This window comes from Mercenaria mercenaria, chromosome 9, assembly GCF_021730395.1.
Source record: "Mercenaria mercenaria strain notata chromosome 9, MADL_Memer_1, whole genome shotgun sequence".
Classification (NCBI taxonomy): domain Eukaryota; kingdom Metazoa; phylum Mollusca; class Bivalvia; order Venerida; family Veneridae; genus Mercenaria; species Mercenaria mercenaria.
The window spans coordinates 56544185-56563765 of record NC_069369.1 but is presented as its reverse complement, the minus strand read 5'-3'; the positions used below and the strand labels follow the sequence as shown (position 1 = coordinate 56563765).

Here is a 19581-nt window from a genome sequence, read left to right as displayed (position 1 = left end):
CTGTCATGAACAGACTCAATCAAACCGAGTCTGCTATTATGTTACTTGGTTGCGTTCTATGCTTCCAAAGGATCTTTTCACAGATTTTATTCTAAATTCAGATTCCAGAAATACTTAAACTAAGCTAGTAAACTCTAAGTTCATTAATTTTTTTATATATATTAATGGTTTTTAAATTCAGATTCAATATATATTTGTATATACTATATTATACTTATTTATGCAATCATGCATTTAAAATAATTTGAGTAATTAAGTCTTCAAACTCTAAACTGTTACTTACTTGAACATTAGTTATATCTTTACATTCTAGAATTGAGATCAAGGTGAAAGCTGTCAGTTTTATTCCTCTCCCTGTACTCCTATGCTGAAGTATATAAAACAACAGTATTTAAGCTGTAATATACCATTGTAGCTTAATAGAGTTTATAAAAGTGTATGTAATAAAAGACAATATCTATATACAAGTATGTGCACAGCTTGGACTTAATCTTTGCTCGTGCGCTTCTGTGCATAATAGACAAACAGATTTTTGTGTGTTTGTTTTGGGTTTAATAACGTTTTTCAACAGTATTTCAGACATGTAACGGCGGGCAGTTAACCTAACCAGTGTTCCTTGATTATGTACCAGTACAAACCTGTTCTCCGCAAGTAACTGCCAACTCCCCCACATGAATCAGAGGTGGAGGACGAATGATTTCAGACACAATGTCTTTTATCAAATCGTTACGGAGAACATACGCCCCGACCGGGGATCGAACTCACGACCCCGCGAGACCCCGCGATCCGTAGACCAACGCTTCTCCTTACTGAGCTAAGCGGGCGGGCTGACAAACAGATTTAACGGCAGAATCTTACTACAAGATACAGCTTAGTTTTATTCTATAAATGATATAGTTTCATTCTAATAACAAAGACATTTTGCATATATACAGCAGAATCTATTCAAATATGTAATAAAAATGTATAGGCTTCTCTGCACAGTAAAATGATAAGTTTGGGCAAAGAGGTGTAACTTTATATAAATATTTCTGTTTTGCATATAAACTGTAACAATGTTTCTTTGTCTTTGTTTTAAATTAAAATTTAATTTATTATACTTTTTCTCAAACTTACATCTACATAATAAACTGGCAGTTGCTCTAAAAATGAACCATCATTATTTTGTCGACTTAAAAGCCAGCCCATGGCTGTAGACAGCACATCATTGTCAATGGTAATAAACTCTTTGGCTTGGTGAAAACATTTTAAAACATACGCGGTCAACCTGAAATAGTAAAACGTAAGATGATAACTACTAATGATATAAAGTATACATATCAATATTCTACACTACATTCCTGACTAAATTTTGCTCGCTGCAGCTATGACTTTTATATCTGTGCCATTAAAGGCCGTGTCGCTGAAAGAAAAAGCTATTTAGCGCTTTATTAATCTTTATAATCACATGAATACTCTATCAAACTTGTTCTTTCAAAACATTCTACATGCAAAGTCCCTACATTTATATCGGAGGATAAAAGCTGAAATTTGTTAATGATAGTTCTTGCATGTAACATTTTGATTATTGAAATTGTGATAGTGGATAATGTGGCATCAGTTTAAGAGAACAAACGATATCGACAAAATCAACCAATGAAAATTAAAACAAGAGCTGTCTCCATAGGATGACACATGCTCCCGATGTCATTTTAAATGAATAGTTATGACCGATGTTAGAGTTAAGGACCTTTGACCTACGGAGCTGGGTCTTGCGCGCGACACGTCGTCTTACTGTGTCACACATTCATGCGTAGTTATTTTAAAATCCATGCATGAATGACAAAGATATGGACCGGACACGCCCATCAATGCACTATCATGAAAAATGACCTTTAACGTCTAAGTATGACCTTGACCTTGGAGCTACGGACCTGGGTCTTGCGCGCGACACATCGTCTTACTGTGGTACACATTCATGCCAAGTTATTTGAAAATCCATCCATCGATGACAAAGATATGGACCGGACACGCCCATCAATGCACTATCCCTTAATGTCTAAGTGTGACCTTGACCTTTGAGCTACGGACCTGGGTCTTGCGCGCGACACGTCGTCTTACTGTGGTACACATTCATGCCCAGTTATTTGAAAATCCATCCATCGATGACAAAGATATGGACCGGACACGCCCATCAATGCACTATCCCTTAATGTCTAAGTGTGACCTTGACTTTGAGCTACGGACCTGGGTCTTGCACGCGACACATCGTCTTACTGTGGTACACATTCATGCCAAGTTATTTGAAAATCCATCAATCGATGACAAAGATATGGACCGGACACGCCCATCAATGCACTATCCCTTAATGTCTAAGTGTGACCTTGACCTTTGAGCTACGGACCTGGGTCTTGCGCGCTACACGTCGTCTTACTGTGGTACACATTCATGCCAAGTTATTTGAAAATCCATCTATCGATGACAAAGATATGGACCGGACACGCCCATCAATGCACTATCCTTTAATGTCTAAGTGTGACCTTGACCTTTGAGCTACGGACCTGGGTCTTGCGCGCGACACGTCGTCTTACTGTGGTACACATTCATGCCCAGTTATTTGAAAATTATCCATCGATGACATAGATATGGACCGGACACGAAAAATGCGGACAGACCGACAGACTGACAGACCGACAGACAGACAGACGGTTCAAAAACTATATGCCTCCCTTCGGGGGCATAAAAAATGCTTTGTGCACGTTTTCTTTATGTGTTACCTTTTCTATACGATTTATACAATTGAAATACTGGCCAGCGATTGGTGGAAAACGGTAGTGCCTGGTCTATCCATGTGTATATCTATACCTAGGCAGTTTCAGGAGATTGCATTCTTGGAACATGGCTTTTCCCACTGAATATTCATCCTTATTTTTCATAAATCAAAGCTAAAATTCTATGTTAATAGCTCCGAAGTAAAACAAAATAGTATCTTTTTCTTCCCAAAAGGTGTACGTGTTAAATATCTGCTTGCTCAATTATTTTGAAAAAAATACTAAAATTATTTTTATATTTTACATTTCTTTTGTGAATGTTTAGTTCCTATTCCATTTCAAAGTTATAACCTGTAATTATGTCTTCTAGGATCTAGGAACAGTCTCTTATAAAGCCAAAAGCTGTTAATATGTTTCTTATTGATAGATAACCCCACACCTCAACACCATGATGTGTGTATCGGTAATAAGTATTTGCTTGACTTCTTGTAATTATATTGACATATTGTACAAAAGAATGTGAAATGAAGTTGTGATTACCATGTGCTTCCATAGCCGTCTGATTGATCCCCAGATACTAAAGGAACCGTCATAATGTCTGAACCCCAGTTCGTGTTGGTAGCCTTGAATATATTATGTATGAATATTAGATATAACAAGACCAATTTGAAAGGGAGCAACTTGAGCAGCAGTTAGACAGTTCGAAACGCAATACATCAAGTCATAAGTGCGGGTCTCAACTAATCCGTAACAGAACTGCGACTTTATTCTGCCACTGCCAGATATAAACAATACAGTATTCTGAAAGTCTCCAACTGTTATAGTAGTAGGTATAGTAGTAGGACCTTTTTGAATTTTTGAAATATCTTTAAAATTACAGTTTTATGGCCATATATGCATTTTTCTCATTGTAAAAGTCGGGGAAGATCTCAATTTCAAAAACTTTAGATTTAAAAAGTATACAAAACATCAGCATGGAAATGCTTCTTTAATAGTAACTAAGGTATTCGGAGGGTTTAAAAAATCAATTCTCGAATAAAGTCAAAATTGGATTTTTAAAAATTAGTTGCAAAAAATAGGTGAAATTTGAAAATTATTTCACAAAAATCGTTTTAACGTTAAATTCAAAACTCATCAAGATATTTAGAAAATTTAAAAAGCCCCTTTTATCACTTTCAGAATTTTGATGATAAAATATAACGTCAGTGAATTTATCTTATATATAAAAAGAAGTCAAGGAAAATCCAAATCAAATAGTAAAGCCATCTCCTTTAAATCGTAATATTTATTAACAGGCCTTCTTTGCTCCAAGAAAGCAATATGTTTGTTCTTCCTTTTTCTGTCAAATGAGGATTTATTATTGCATGTTATTATTGTTGTATTGCCGACCGTATTATGTACAACGGTAACTCTATCGTGTAAAATCTTGCGATGGAGCGTCTCAAAGTCGCTGAAAACGGTCTAAATATCGATTTGGGAGCCTGATTTCACAGTCGCTTGTCGCGTAAGGCAGGGGGTTGCTTAATTCAGACTCTTTTAATAGTAAATTGCATCCGGAGCATAAAATAGGGTTGCATATGATAGGAAGTCGCTAAATTCAGGGGGTCGTTAAGGCAGTCTCGACTCTATTTTTATCATTAATATTTCTTATTGAATGAGGAGTCAGTCAGGCGACCTCAGTGTAAATAAAAATATTCAAAATATCTATACAAAGTTGTACGCACCAGATCGGATAAATTGCAATGCTCTGTCTTCCACAGCTCTTGTCAACTGACCCGTGACATTCATGTATTTCGTTAAGAAAACGTCCGGCGCCAGATTTAACATGGTTTGTTCTCCGCAACCATTAGGCAAATTAATTAAGTTTTGTAACCCTTCTATGCTGGGAACCAGAAAGTCGCCTTTAATAACAATAAATACAGAAGTATTGAAATTGTGATTTGTATGTAAACATTTGAATAAATAAAACCAGATACATTTAGAAATTTGAACAGATCAATGAACACATTCTGAAATACTTTTAATCAAGCAGTTTTTAAAATTACGTTAACATGTAATCTCTAGCTTGATGTTGTTTCGGTATGAACCGAGTATATCCATACGCAGTATTTACATAACATCTTTTTACTAGATTTTGAAGGTCCACCCATCTATTGTAGTAGGTAGAAACAGCTATATTTGAACTGTCTTTTGTCCAATAATCTACAACCTTTCGTCATTTCAAAAGTTTATGTAACGACTCGGATTTATGAATGTTTTTTAATCCAGAGCATTGACAGTTAACCATTTTTATCACATTTAAGCATCAAACATAGTTATCATTTTACATAGACATGTTTTCTATTTATCCGGACCGGTATACATTGCCGCTCGAATCGCATGCAATATACACTTAGGGTGGTCATTTTAACTTTTGGGGTTGAACTAATTCCAACATAAGCTTTTCTTGTGTGGAATAAGTAGTATGAAAGGAAATGAAACACAGACAAAAAGTCCTCAAAAATATCATGTCACATTTTTAAGATATTGCATCTGGAACCTATTGTGGCCGTTACTGTGGACCATATGCTGTATTGTTCTTCTACTGGTTAACTACAGCATAAATGTGTTCTTTGAATATCAGTAAAAAGATATTTTAAGATCTCTATCATTTACTGGTAGCCTACCTTTTGTATTTTACCATCTTTGGGTGTCAAAATTCAGAACATGGGTGTCAAAATTAAGAACAGAATTTCTAACCAAATTTGTACATACATATTTCTAAAACAGACCCGTCGGCATTGGAGTTAAAAGGTTTAAACTCCAAACATGTGTATCTCAACGTCAGAAACACGAAAAAAAAACATTCATAGGGGATTTGTGAAACAAAACTGTATTCACAATGTTACTGCAGATGGGTGGGGTACTTGATAATATCAATATATGCTCGAAATTTATAAACAGTTACGAGAATATTGTATGCTTCTTGAACTGCTTTATTATGCAATGCATGCATGTGAATTAAGAAATGATATTAATATTTTGTTTAATGAATTTTATTGTAGATAAATTTGCAATACTTCGCGAAATTAAAATCTAAAGGAAGCTGCCCTTAAATATCATGTAATTTTCAGACTTTGGCTTGGATTTCTTTTGAGGATTTTTTCCCTGTATTGTATACTTAACTAAAAATTATATATATATTAATACTAAAGTAAGAAAATAATTGAAAAATCATAAAAATGAATACCTGTTATTTTCATATATACATTTTTAGTTCCAGATATGATATTTGGATGGTCCTTCAGCAATAGTGTCTGTGTAAAAGTCTGGCCCCCACTGTTCACATCCACTAGATGTTGCTCGTTAGTAGTTTTGTGTACACCAAGGGGCTGCATTATTTTTTTTTTAAACATTCAACCGTAATATTGCTTAAGGCGGAAGAAATAGAGTGTTATATACAAAAATGTCTCGTGACCATGACACAATAGTCTGAACACTCCATTTCATGTAACTGAAGCAATGATCCGAGCATTGTCATTATGATTTAAAACTTTAATATATTCAATACCTATCTTCCACTAAATAGTTTATGTTTATATATTTACTTCGAATGTAAACAAAAATCCTCATTAAATGTATTCAACTTTACAAAATATATAATGTATTGTGTATTTAGAGCTACAATCATAAAATTGAATGTCACAAAGTAAAAACACTCCAGCACACATTTATAATGGTTAACTATACATTTAATTATGTGTTCTATTTTAAACCTAGGGCATAATACACATAAACTTGTTAATTTCATGTTTACATAAAATATCTGCAGCAATTATTCATATTTTCAAATAAGAAATTTGGGTCAGGTATGATTAAGCGCAAAAAAAGAAACAAAAGCCAAAAATAATAATAATTAAACAAGAGGGCCAAGATGGCCTTAGGTCGCTCACATGAGAAACACACCATAACAGTGGTAACATGTTTGACCTAGTGATTTCATAAAAACGAATATTCTGACAAATTTTCGTTCAGATTGGACCAAAAGTGTGGTCTCATTTGTGTAAACAAGTATTTTCTTTGATTTGACCTAGTGACCTAGTTTTTGGCCGCACGTGACCAAGATTCGAAATCATCGAAGGCTTTATGATAAAAAACATTCTGACCAAGTTTTATGAAGATAAAATAAAATGCTTATTATTTGATTTGCCTGGTGACCTAGTTTTTAACCCCATGTGACCCAGATAAAAATGAATCCGACATTTCATGCAGACAAACATTTTGACAAGTTTCATGCACTTAAAATGAAAAATGCAGCCCCTTTTGCATACACACTGTTTTTCTTTTATTTTAACAGGAGACCTTTTTTTTGACCCCAGATGACCGAGATTCGAAATCTGACCAAACTCATAAAGATAAACATTTTGACCAAATTTCATGAAGATACGGTCATAAAAAGCGGCCTCTAGTTAAAGCTTTTCCTTTGATTTGACTGGATGACCTAGTTTTTGACCCAACATGACCCAGATTCAAACTTGACCTAGAGGTCATAAAGACAAACACTGTGATAAAATTACATGAAGATCCAGTGTAAAATGCAGTCCCTATTGCATACACAAGGTTTTTCTTTGATTTGACCTTGCGACCTAGTTTGTGACCCCAGATTACCCATATTCGAACTTGACCTAGATTTCATCAAGGCAGCCATTTTGACTAAATTATATGAATATCCAGTGCAAAATCCAGCCCCTATTGTGCACAAAATATTTTTCTTTGATTTGACCAGGTGACCTAGTTCTTTTTATCTCAGATGACCAACATTTTAACTTGACCTAGATTTCATCCAGACAAACATTCTGATCAAATTTCATGATGATCAGGTGTAAAATGCAGTCCCTGTTGCATACACAAAGTTTTTCTTTGATTTGACCTAGTGACCTAATTTTTTACCCAAGATTACCCATATTCGAACAAGACCTAGATTTTTTTTAAGGTATTGGACCCCTAATGGTAATGTTTAAAAAATGGCATTTGCTTGGTATATTCTTAAAGCTGACCATGTTTCACACTGTTGCAAATTTTAAACAACTTTTACCGTGCCGTTTTTTTGTAAATTTTGTATGATTTATGGAATTTCCTCGAGCTCAAGTAGAGACAAACTTCAGTGTGATGGCCACTATCTAAAACGCTTGCAGAGAATTCAGTACAGCATTAATTTTGATAAAAGATACATCAGACTATTGTTAAACAATTATAAAACACAAAATGAAACTGTAAATAACATTTTTTCTAGGGTGCCTCAAGTAAACAGATTTAATGAGACAGAATTCTAACTCCAACATTGAAAAATTAAGGTCGAATCCTGTGGGTCTGTTTTGAATTTTGCTCACTTCATTAAAAATAACGATGGGGAAGAAGTAAAACCTACTGCATTTCTTCCACAATATGTAATTTAAAGAATGAAGGCAAAACAGAGAACTTTTACCGCATGTAACTCAGTATTTTTAAAGATGTCTAACTCTACCCCTAAATAATTTTGGTCCCAGTAGGGCTTGAACCTACGCCCCCCCCCTGAAAATTGTTGTCAAAGTAGGTTTATGGTAGGAATTGAATACTCTTCAAAAAGGAGGTACACTATTATGGGTCCAATACCTTAAGGCAACCATTCTGACTTAAGTTCATGAAGATCCGTTGTAAAATGCAGTCCCTGTTGCATATACACGGTTTTTCTTTGATTTGACCTAGTGACCTAGTTTTTGAATACAGATGACCAATTTTCGAACTTGGCCTAGATTTTACCAAAGCAATCATTCTGACCAAATTTCATGAAGATCAGTTGAAAAATACAGCCTCTATCGCATACACAAGCTAAATGTTGACAGACGACAGACGGACGCCGGATGACTACAATTACATGCTCATTAATCGTAAAGTAATCCTACAAACATTTTGGCTGAAACTGAAATCTTTAATCTGAATTACATATGCTTCAAAATATAAAAATATATCTGTTAATCACTAAAAAAGTCTCTTAGACTACCGAATACTGGTACTAACATCAAATTCCTTCTGGTGTCCTAATTTGCATATATGTCATGCTACTTATGATATACTGGATTTTTTGTCCTCTGAAAAGTATGTGCAAAAATGACATATCGTACCAATACAGCCACTTCTTTTTCTAACGCATCTGTTGCAGATGTAGAGAAGAATCCAGCTTTTGCGTGAACGTTAATTTTCAGGGTTCCTAGAGCTGTCGGTGTGACACGAATGTATGTAGAATGTCCTTCGTTTGGTTGAACCTAAATAATGTCCATGAATTTTAAACAATATGATTAATATAATTTAACGTTTTTTTAATCACAAGAGATAGAAATCGCATACTATTGTATATTATGATTACTGTTTGTTTCCAAAAAATATAAAATACAAAAATATCATATTATTGAAAGTATTTTATGAAATACATGCGGCTAAATCTTGGTCTATGTCATACGTCATACCATTGTGGCTGCTGGTATAGGATGTGTTGGGTCGTCAGACTTCACTACTTGCAGAAATACCTTTAAAAATAACAGAACAAGCGCTTTTTGTAACTTTTCTCTTAGATTATATATTTTACAAAGGGATTTAAGCAAAATAACACCTTCAAATAACTATTTGATATCAATAAATAAATATCGCTCGAACACATGTCAGTTCTTAGATGAAATACTTAATAAAATCATGACAGCCTTTCTTTCAATATTGACAATAATTACTGTTCAAAGCAGTATTATAGTCAAATTATTGCACCAAAAAACTTCCGACTATAAAAAATGATTTTAATAAAACTGATATATTCTAAAACATTTCCAAAATTTAATAAGACAATTAAATGCTATAAAATTAAAAGTCAATGAAAAAAAGCACTAATTATCGTTATTTCTTGTAGTGTTAATATAGTCAATGCCATCTTGTTAATTCTGTACATAATGATTTTAAACATGGTTTTAGGCATATATTGATTTTTACTAATTTATTGTGATCAATACTTCAAGCTTATTTGAACCACTCCTGAGCCGCTTCCTGTGAAAAACAGTACTGGGGTTTTACAAGAAATCGTGATATATTACATTTTTAAGTGCTATGTAATTACATGATTATTACCTGTTGTGGTACAGCCATGTAATTGAATACTGTTATCTGTACAAGAACTTCCTCGCCTAGTATAATTGATGATGGTAAATCCATGGTCAGGAAAAAGCTTTTCTTCACGGAAATCTGCGCAAATAAAACGAATGAATATAAAATCTAAATAGGCAAAAGTAAAGTGACGATATTATGACATACGTAACAAGAATCAATATTTTGTCGTTTACTAGTATGCAATTCTTTGCCATCCTTAAGACAACTTTTAGTTCAGTGTCCCAATACAGATACAAATGCAAAAGAAAATTTACTTCATCATATCATCAAGAGTGGTATATGTTCAGTCTTGGTGACAAAAGATTCCACGAATAACAGCATAATTACAACCTTGCAATTGCATGATTAGATGAATTTGATAAATTTGTAATTAGCTCTTTTACCTTTTGCTTTACCTCCGATATACCAAAACCAGTGTCTGGGTTTGTCGCAAACACAGATGTAATCCACGATGTTATAGCATCAGGTGCTGTTTGAATTACAAAATGTTTCCCGGATGGCCTGAAATGACGTCATGATCAAGGTAGGTTATTGCATTACTACTTTTTCATAAAATATCTTCTTAACACATTCTACTCAACCGAAATTTAATTAAGAAAGCATTTCTACATACAGCACAATCAGTTTTTATATTTAACCAAGTATGATATATTTAGCATGCTTAATGAAGAAGGAAGTATCTAATGATATAATACCTATTAAGGTATGTCTCACCTATTTCTGAGTTATCAATGTCAGTATTTATAATTGTCTGAAAAAACATTTCTATATTCCGTACATATCTATCTCTAGATTTTCTTTTTTTATTTTTCCAATAAAGTTGTTTTAAAGAAATTATGCTACTTTTTCACGTTCCCTCATCGACCGTAATGTAAAATGAAGTAACGTCGAATTTCCTAGGGATAAATTCAAAGTGGTGCGGCATCAAAGGAAAGGCCACCTGATCGTCCGAAATAAAACGTAGAAGACCCAAAAGACTATCGACTCGTTATTTCATAACACACTGCCATTCTTATCTTTTTCTCACACGTAAAAATATAAATCCACTTCAGTTGATGTATCCTAAAAACTAATCCTCGTCGCATCGGGAATGAAAGTTTGCGTCGAGGATATAGTAATGACCTAAATGTTCACACTTTACTTGATTTTTAATGTAAGCGGAAACTAACTGCGCAGTCATCATGCATGTCCCATTTTCAATCAAACTACGTCTCCCACCACTTACCACGCAGAAATGGAAGGGAAATCATTCAACCATAATATTCTAACTATATATACAACTAGGCTAGTGGTAACTCCTGTGTAGCTAAGCGGAATTCCAACCAGTGGAATCAGAGAAGTAGCACAGATCAAACGATTTGACAAATCAAGAGTCATGATTCCGCGGAAAATTTAATCAGAACATGACAATAATATGCACAACTTCGCTTCATACTAATCACATGTGAGGTCTGATGAAATTCAGTATAATTGTATACAGCAAGTTGTGTAAACACCGTGAAATATGACAATCAAATGCCATACCTCTGCTGAAAATGACTGACCCAAAACATGCTGACGTATGTATCACTAGACGTTTGATGGAAAGCTTCTCAGTAGTGTAAGAGAAGTTGCAAAATATCATTAATTTGACAAATAAAGGGTCATAACTCAGCTGAAAATTTCTGAACCGGAACATGCCGACAAAATGCATAATAAGACTTAGCACTGCTCACTCCTGTAAGGTCTGATGGAAATCCGCCTTTACTATATGAGAGAATTGGCTAAAACATCATCAAATTTGACGAATCAAGGGCCATAACTCTGCTGAAAAACACAGAACTGGAACATGCCACAACCAAGCGTGACAATGATCACTTTTGTAATGTTTATTGTAATTCCTCCCAGTGGTATCGAGCAGTTGCCCAGACAAGGTAAAAGACAACAAATCGAGGGCAATTACTCCATTTAAAACCGCTGAATTGGAACATGTCGACAGTATGAACAATGAGGCTCTCAGCATTGATCACTCCTGTAAGGTTTGGTGGATATCTACCCAATAATGTAAGAGAAGTGGCCAAACTATCATAAAAATTGATGACCCAAGGACCATAACTCAGCTGGAAATCATTGAACCGGAAATGCGGATAATATTCCTCTACATATGGGAGACGTAATTTAGGTGAACGGAAAGGACAGACAATAAGTAACTTCCTTTGCACACAGTTGTGTATAAAAAGGCGTTTTCACCTTTCAGGGGAAACGTCTGTCAATACTAAAAAGACCTGCATGAATGTTTACAAGATGCTAACCTGTTAGAAGTTCAAACCAATATTTAAATTTTATACTGTATTTTTAGCGTAATGGAAACTAAGTATTAAAATATGATATCAGTATTTCAGAAAATGTTCAGTTCAAATGCTTTCTTTTACAGCTCTTATAATAGTCTTGCCTCACACCAGTACTCAATACCAAAAATTCTATAGCAACTACAAAATAGATTTCTTTGAAGCACAGAAAACCCCAGGCACGGCCAGAGAGCCATGCCCGCAACAAAGAGAAAAACTATAACGGAAAAATAAGGTAGACGGGTCGCTTCGAAAATCCAACAACAAGTTCATTAGGGTGGGAGTGTAAGGTAAAACGGAAAAAAAGCAAGAATGAATATACGCTCCAAAAGCGCAGTTTCCTTATACCGAAAACCACAGCAGCGCTAACAAGCACGTATACAAGACACGCACGCACACAAGTACAGAGCAGACAAGCAGGAACACAACACAGTAGAGCATCGCACAGTGATGGTCGGTGACCAAAAATATGGTGGGCACCTAACCTCACTCATAATAAAAGGAGAGGGTGCGGAAATGTAAGGGGGCGAAATGAAAGAAACACCACCAACAAATAAGAATATACGTAACATGAAACACGAAACAAGACAAAATACAAGTTGAAAATAGAGGCACCGCCTTGGAACGGTCAGTTAAGGATTAATAACGATTAAAAAAAGTTGTAATTTATCACATGTTTTAAAGTTTCTATCCTTCAGGGCGGTCAACACGGAGAAAACGTCTCGATTCATGTAACATTTAACCTATAATTTTCCTTAATACTTGACTCAATACTTGACGGATTTTATAAAATAAAAGTGCGTCGAAGACAGCAAAAGGAGTGCTTTCCTCTACAAACAGCGTTTGCCATCAGTTTCAGTACTTTTCTCAAACACTTCGCCCAACTGTTTCTCATGGACTAACTGTAGATAGCGTACACACTTTCGCAGTTAGGCGTAGTATTTCTAAGACAAGTGCTGAGAACTGATCATGCTTTTGGAAACGACGTTTAAATATTTTCATTAATAATCTTTTCAAGAGCATGGTGCGATTTGTTCCTAGATTTCATTGATGGTCTTTGAAAGATGATATTTAATGATGATACAAAGGAATCTGTCGGAGTGAATTCGGTAGGATTACAACCTTGATAGGCTAACAGAGAGTAAATTAACCTTTTTGATCATTTTCCATTAATTAAATTGTGTACTGTTCTTTATTCAAAAATGACAATTTCAGTACATTCGCATGTAAACGATGTTCCCGATAAAATGCACGTGGAATTTCCCGTATTACCCTACATTTAATTTAGAGAACAAACGCCATTGGCGGTAAGAAATTACAATGAGAGACTGCCGCTGGAAATAGAAATTTGCCTTTTATTTGGATAATAAGCACAGCAGGGGAAATCGTTACAACTCTCTTAGGTGACATTTTTCGTGTTTCTCAAACATCACGTCGCATCAAAGTTGTTGTAAACGTCTAGGATGGGAAGATATACGGAAAAAGTTCGTATGGTAGATATAATAGAGTTATTATAGTAGTAGCTCGATCTGGGATTCCGTATTCGGCTCAGCGGATTTTGCCAGTTCGGATCTCACGAGGTGCTCAAGTGCTGAGTGTGATCCGTCCTTGCAAAATCCACGAGAGCCGAATACAAAATTCCAGATTGAGCTATTGTTATAATGACTCTTTTATCATATACCTCCGTATTTTTGTTTGTTGTTTTGTAATCGAACGAAACCGTTATTGTTTGTCGATGTTAAAAAAAAGAAATGAGTGAAGTTTTGAAATTTTTGTGTGCGCTATTTATAGAACTGTATCAGATCATGAATATTAAATGAAAATAGTCCGGCAACATACAATACGAAAGGTACAATACGGGTATTTTTTCTGCCTGTACATATTTACTTGTGAAATACAAGCAGTATTTTCAACAGAATTTATATAAATATATGATAAATATCTTTATCTTTGAAATACCCAATGTGATATTCTTCCCACAGCCACGTCTCTGGAAATCTGTTACGTAAGATGTCTTTTGCTGCCACAGAAGCTGAAAGAAATCTCTTTTTGATATTGTTTTTATTATTCAAAGCTGTAGTTTGTTCAATTGCATTTCTAATAAATTGAGACATCTTTATGACTGTAACAAAACTATTTAAAAAATGAAAGTTTTGTAGGCACGGACATTATTCAATTGGTACAAATTATGAAATCCTCAGGTTGTCATAGCTATACCAAATCAATATTTCACATATATACACACGTAAAGAGAAAGAGATTAAAATGAAGAAGCATAGTTCTTCGAAAAATTTGAAGACGGATGTATAGAATTATCTGTAGAAAAAAATACCTGGAACAGGTGTTGTTGCCATGCCTGGAACAGAAACATAAACAATATTACAACCTTTGAGTGTTGTAAATGTACAAAGAAGTTTTCTAATCCAAGTAATTTATTAAATAATAAGAAATCAAGTCATATCAGATGTTTTTCTTCCGCCTCTCAAGTAATTATTTTGTATGTTTTTTAGGAATCACAGACCATTTGTTTTAATAAAAAAAGTATACCAGACTTTATTAGAACAAGCAAGATATACTTCGTGGTGAAGTGGCTGTGTTTGGAAATATAAATTTAGCACTGTCTATCTATGCTTTAATTTCAACAACTTACTAAAGAAAATAAAAGCATAAAGTAGTGCCAGCTTTAAATATAAACTTTACGAGAAGAACTGTCTTTTGTAAAGGTATGTACGTAAAAGTAGGTATGTCCTTTGTTTGGAATAAATATGTTCAAATGAACCATAAACTTGTATCTTAGTAAGAAATATATTGCAGTTAAGTAGTTTACATTTTGTTAGGACATACATGGGCGAGAGGCTGACGGACACAGTGCATTCTTTACAGACAAAAATTATAACAGGTATTTCATACCAAAAAGAAAATTACTAACTTGTGATAGACCTGTTATTTACTAGTCTTTTCTTTCATACGTTTTAATTTATACCGTAAGGCATTTTGTTGAAACCACGTAACAGAAACATCTGATACGACAAATAACGGCAATATTTAGGAACAATAAATTTTGTTCAGACTCAGCAAAATCAAATACATTTACAAAAATATTAAGAAAAAATATAAAGTTAAACAATTGTTAATGGATGACGAAAACATCTTATTATCAAAATCTTGTGATTTAAAAGTCTCATAAGCTATTAATTGTATGCTGCAAACTTCAAAAATATCCATATCATGAACAAATAATATCCAAAGATAGGGAATTTATACGTAGTTTTAATTTCTGTATAAACGATGAATTTTTCAGTGAGTGGTAACTGAAGCAATAGGTCGAAATCAATTAATGCAATGTGGAATCTTAACATGATCTTAAATGTGCAACAGAAAACAGTTATTCTGGCTTACCTGGTGCGTACGTTTGACCTACAAAATAAAGGGGGTGTCAGAATAATTTGTATGTTTGATATATTGATAATGTTACACATAAGCACAGATAGTGCTTGACTCCTTTTTCATACTATAATTGCTATAATTATTGTTGAATTGCTGTTAATAATAGGATTTGGGTCATTTGTGGCTGATTTGGGTTCATTACAGTGATAGCTGGATCCCAGCATCACACATTATGTCATATACAATAGTTAAAGGGAACCAGATATTTGTTAGAGCAAGTACTCGTTGTAAAATACTATGTATAAATTTGGACCAATCAGAAACAAGTTCTATAAATAGCACCAATCAAAGCTCACGTCTGCTAAGGTATAAATAGGTAGATGGAGGACAGAGAGATCATTCTGTATCCAGCGATCGAAGAAGACACATCGAGGATTCAACTAATAATTTATCCCAGTACCTCAATGAGGAAGTTATTGCAACTACATTGTCAGGGCTTATAAATTATTATAAAGGAAACGTTTTTTTTTTATTCATAGACTAAAGAAGAGTAGCAGAATTTCAACAAGGTTTTGAGCTATAGGGCCAGCGCATAGGAGTTTTACCTTAAGGGTAGTTGAATGCTATAGACAATAGCAAATATAGGCTGGGCATCGGAAAGCTGAGGCAGAGACAGAGGTTTTGGTGATCTACTGAGAAAGTAGGAGAGTTCCAGCTTATAGACGAGGTTCAGCGTCATTGGCGAAGTACAGCCAAGGTATCAGGGTTATACCTGTATGGTAGTTGAATGCTATAAGTGATAGCATATAGGCGCTGAGCATCCAGGAGTCAGGGCAATATTATTGAGTTGCAGCTTTAATTAAGAGGACATAGGCTCATCTACGCGATACGACTCGTACGTTGTTGTTCAAAGACATTGTCTCAAAAGGGAACTCCGACACAAAGACCAGTCAAGTATAGTAGTTCCAGACTACAGGAGTTTAAGCTGCTGATTTTGAGTTGACGGTTGATAGTTGAAACATTGAATGATTTTGCCTGATCCCTGAAATTATCTAGCTCATAATTCAAATCATTTACGAATCATTGGTACACGAATCATTAAGGCAAGGTAGCCAGAGGAAATTTAATACGAGATATCTGGTCTTACCAGCTATACGTTTTAACAAAGGACATTCTACCTCGTTTGTCAGCTAGTCTAAGACATAGTCACCTTAGCGATTGGATCCATTTCTTTGTTCAAGATACTAAAGGCGGCACTTCCCTGGGTCATATAATTCGTATCCTGACAGGGGGCCTCTGTGGCCGAGTGGTTAAGGTCGCTGACTTCAAATCACATGCATCTCACCGATGTTGGTTCGAGCCTCAATCGGGGCGTTGAATTCTTCATGTGAACTGCCTTCAGAAGGTCGATGGTTCTACCCAGGTGCCCGCCCGAGATGAAATAATGCTCGAAGGGGCACCTGGGGTCTTCCTCCACCATCAAAGCTGGAAAGTCGCCATATGACCTATAATTGTGTCGGTGTGACGTTAAACCCAACAAAAATTACAAAATGAAGAAAACCGAAATCCAGAGAAAGCTGACGAACTAGTCTTCTTCTTCTTGGCGTTCACGGCGAACTAGTAAAAAGGTGCATTATCAGTAGCATCGGGCTTAACATTTGTAATATTAATTTTGCAGAATTTCTGCAATGCCTGACTAAGCAAACAATTACACCGGCCCGTCCGACGTTTGTTTGAAAACAACCTAAAGGACCGAAGCTTTTGAGTACTATGGAGATATTTACTTTGCTTTCAGTGCAAAAAGAAATTGGTATGCTGAGAACCAGCTAATCTATTGCAACTGGCCCAAAGAGGCTCTGATTTATAGGGAGATGTTTGATATCGATGGATTTGCTTTACTGCGTGTTTTGTCATGGATTACAGTTACAGTCATTGAAAGCTAACTTTAAATCTTAATCTTGCTAGGTATATGAAAATATAGAAAAGACGCTTGTTAAAGAAAAATAAATCAAAACCAGGATTCCTGTCACGTATTGGTGTATTGTTTATTTACTTTATAACTGTGAATAAGTTTCATTTTCCGATTTTCCATGTTACCTTAACCCTAGCGACCACAAATATAGCCACTGACCTACACTTCTGACCTATTTAGCTATCTACATACATAATTCCACTGCAATATCTCATTTCATATCAGACTTATTGAGCGGAAATCATTTTTATGCTTCCCGTCCGTCCGTCCGTCCCGCAATTCTTGCCCAGAGTATTTCTCAGCAACCACTGGTTGGAATTTAGCAAAACTTCATAGAAAGTTTCACTATCAAAAGGAGATTCGCACATTATCTTCGTGATCCGGTAGGATGATGTTTCACTGAGTTATGGCATTTTGATTATTTAACATAGTATACTAAAATCCCACTTGTTGTAAGGAGTATTTCTCAGGAATTACCAGCTAATCGAAACTTCATAGGAAGCTTCACTCTTAAGAGGGGATGCGCATATTGTCATAATGTTCCGGTCGGATTATTTTTTATTATTCAGAATCATAGTATTACATATCATTTTAACATATCCGTGTTATGTATTTACAACATTCCCAGACAAAAACAAGGGCGTAAATTGTAATAACCGTTCTATGTTAGGTAAGGAAATTTAAACATTCTATTCAGCTTAAATTTCAAATTGGTCTTTTCTAAAATAATATTGGGCCTAATGTTATATTATATCAGTATTGTATGAACAGTTAATTTACAGTATTATTATTTCACGTTATTGAGAAATCGCTCGTAGAAACTTGCTTAACTTAAACGAAACGCTATTGTATAAACTTTAAATAACTATGAGAGTTTCGAAAACTCTTCATGTTTACACAATAAAATGTAATCATATTTTTTCCGCTTTAAAGTTTACCGGAAATAACTCACCTGGAGCGGGCGTAGGAACCATTCCTGGAACTGAAATCAAAAACATTAGAACTGTCAGCCGATGTTAATAGTCCGTAATCACTTGCTTAACTGAGAATGTTTTTATCTGATGGCACTCTACATATTTTCATAAAAGAAAAGATTGGATAATATGTTACATTTCATAATCATGAAACATGTTGTCTCATCATTCAAATCTAATTCTATTATAATTGTACTTCGTAGAAATGTCCTGTTATATTGAATAAAACGTACAATTAGTATATTCAAACCCAGAAAAAATATAATCGTGCTACTAGGAACGAAATGACAAAGGATGGACACAGAATATTAAATAGAGTTAGCGGCAAAAGACATATATCATTGAAAAACTCCTGGACTAAGAGGTAAATGTTAATATCGAAGTTCGAATACTCATACAGCAGCTGTAAACGAGGTATAATTACAGTACAATAGCTAGAAGTATATTTTAGTAAACATGTCCATTCAAGTACTGATGCTGAAAAGACCAGTTAGAAGGTTCCATCACTAATGCTGATAAAGAGGGTGTTTACATTATTTAAAAGTCTGGATTTGTCTGGATTTTCCAGAGCCTTTCTCTTTATTCTTTATGATACATGAACGTAGTGGATCTTCCGTGTTGCTTTAAATAGTAAGCTATCAGACGACAGAAAAAGAGAGATGATTGGATAACATTTCTGAATTTCATGTAACATTTGATGGATTTACATTAACATTATGGATGTTAACATTTATCTTTAAAGAGAGGATTTATACTCTTTGGATAATAATTATATTAAATACAGTCTGGATTTCTTCGTAAGATTTGGAATTAATAATGATTGGATTTAGATTTGACTAGGGTAGGATTGGACTATTTTTGCATATTAAATTTGGACTTTAAGGCTATTTAACATTTTCAAGGCATTTGAATTGTTGCTTTTCAAAATAAACTTTGTTCTTGTTCGTTTTTTGTTACCTTTAAACTTTTATGTAACAAAGCAATTGTTTGTTATCTTTAGACGT

At 34.6% G+C, this 19581-nt stretch overlaps 1 protein-coding gene across 1 annotated transcript in view; it reads right to left on the bottom strand.

The window, feature by feature from the left end:
* Nucleotides 1–283: 283 nt before the first annotated feature.
* LOC128559288 (CD109 antigen-like) overlaps nt 284–19581 on the bottom strand; it is a 57192-nt gene continuing 37894 nt past the window's right edge. The window contains exons 27-39 of the mRNA XM_053550573.1: nt 18556–18585; nt 15644–15661; nt 14577–14600; nt 14204–14276; nt 10301–10418; nt 9879–9992; nt 9233–9292; nt 8891–9031; nt 5980–6121; nt 4475–4651; nt 3291–3373; nt 1117–1267; nt 284–367 (exon numbers count right to left, since the gene is read on the bottom strand). Coding sequence (XP_053406548.1) covers nt 1211–1267; nt 3291–3373; nt 4475–4651; nt 5980–6121; nt 8891–9031; nt 9233–9292; nt 9879–9992; nt 10301–10418; nt 14204–14276; nt 14577–14600; nt 15644–15661; nt 18556–18585 — 1037 coding nt within the window. The 3' untranslated portion in view covers nt 284–367; nt 1117–1210. The remainder of the gene's footprint in view (nt 368–1116; nt 1268–3290; nt 3374–4474; nt 4652–5979; nt 6122–8890; nt 9032–9232; nt 9293–9878; nt 9993–10300; nt 10419–14203; nt 14277–14576; nt 14601–15643; nt 15662–18555; nt 18586–19581) is intronic.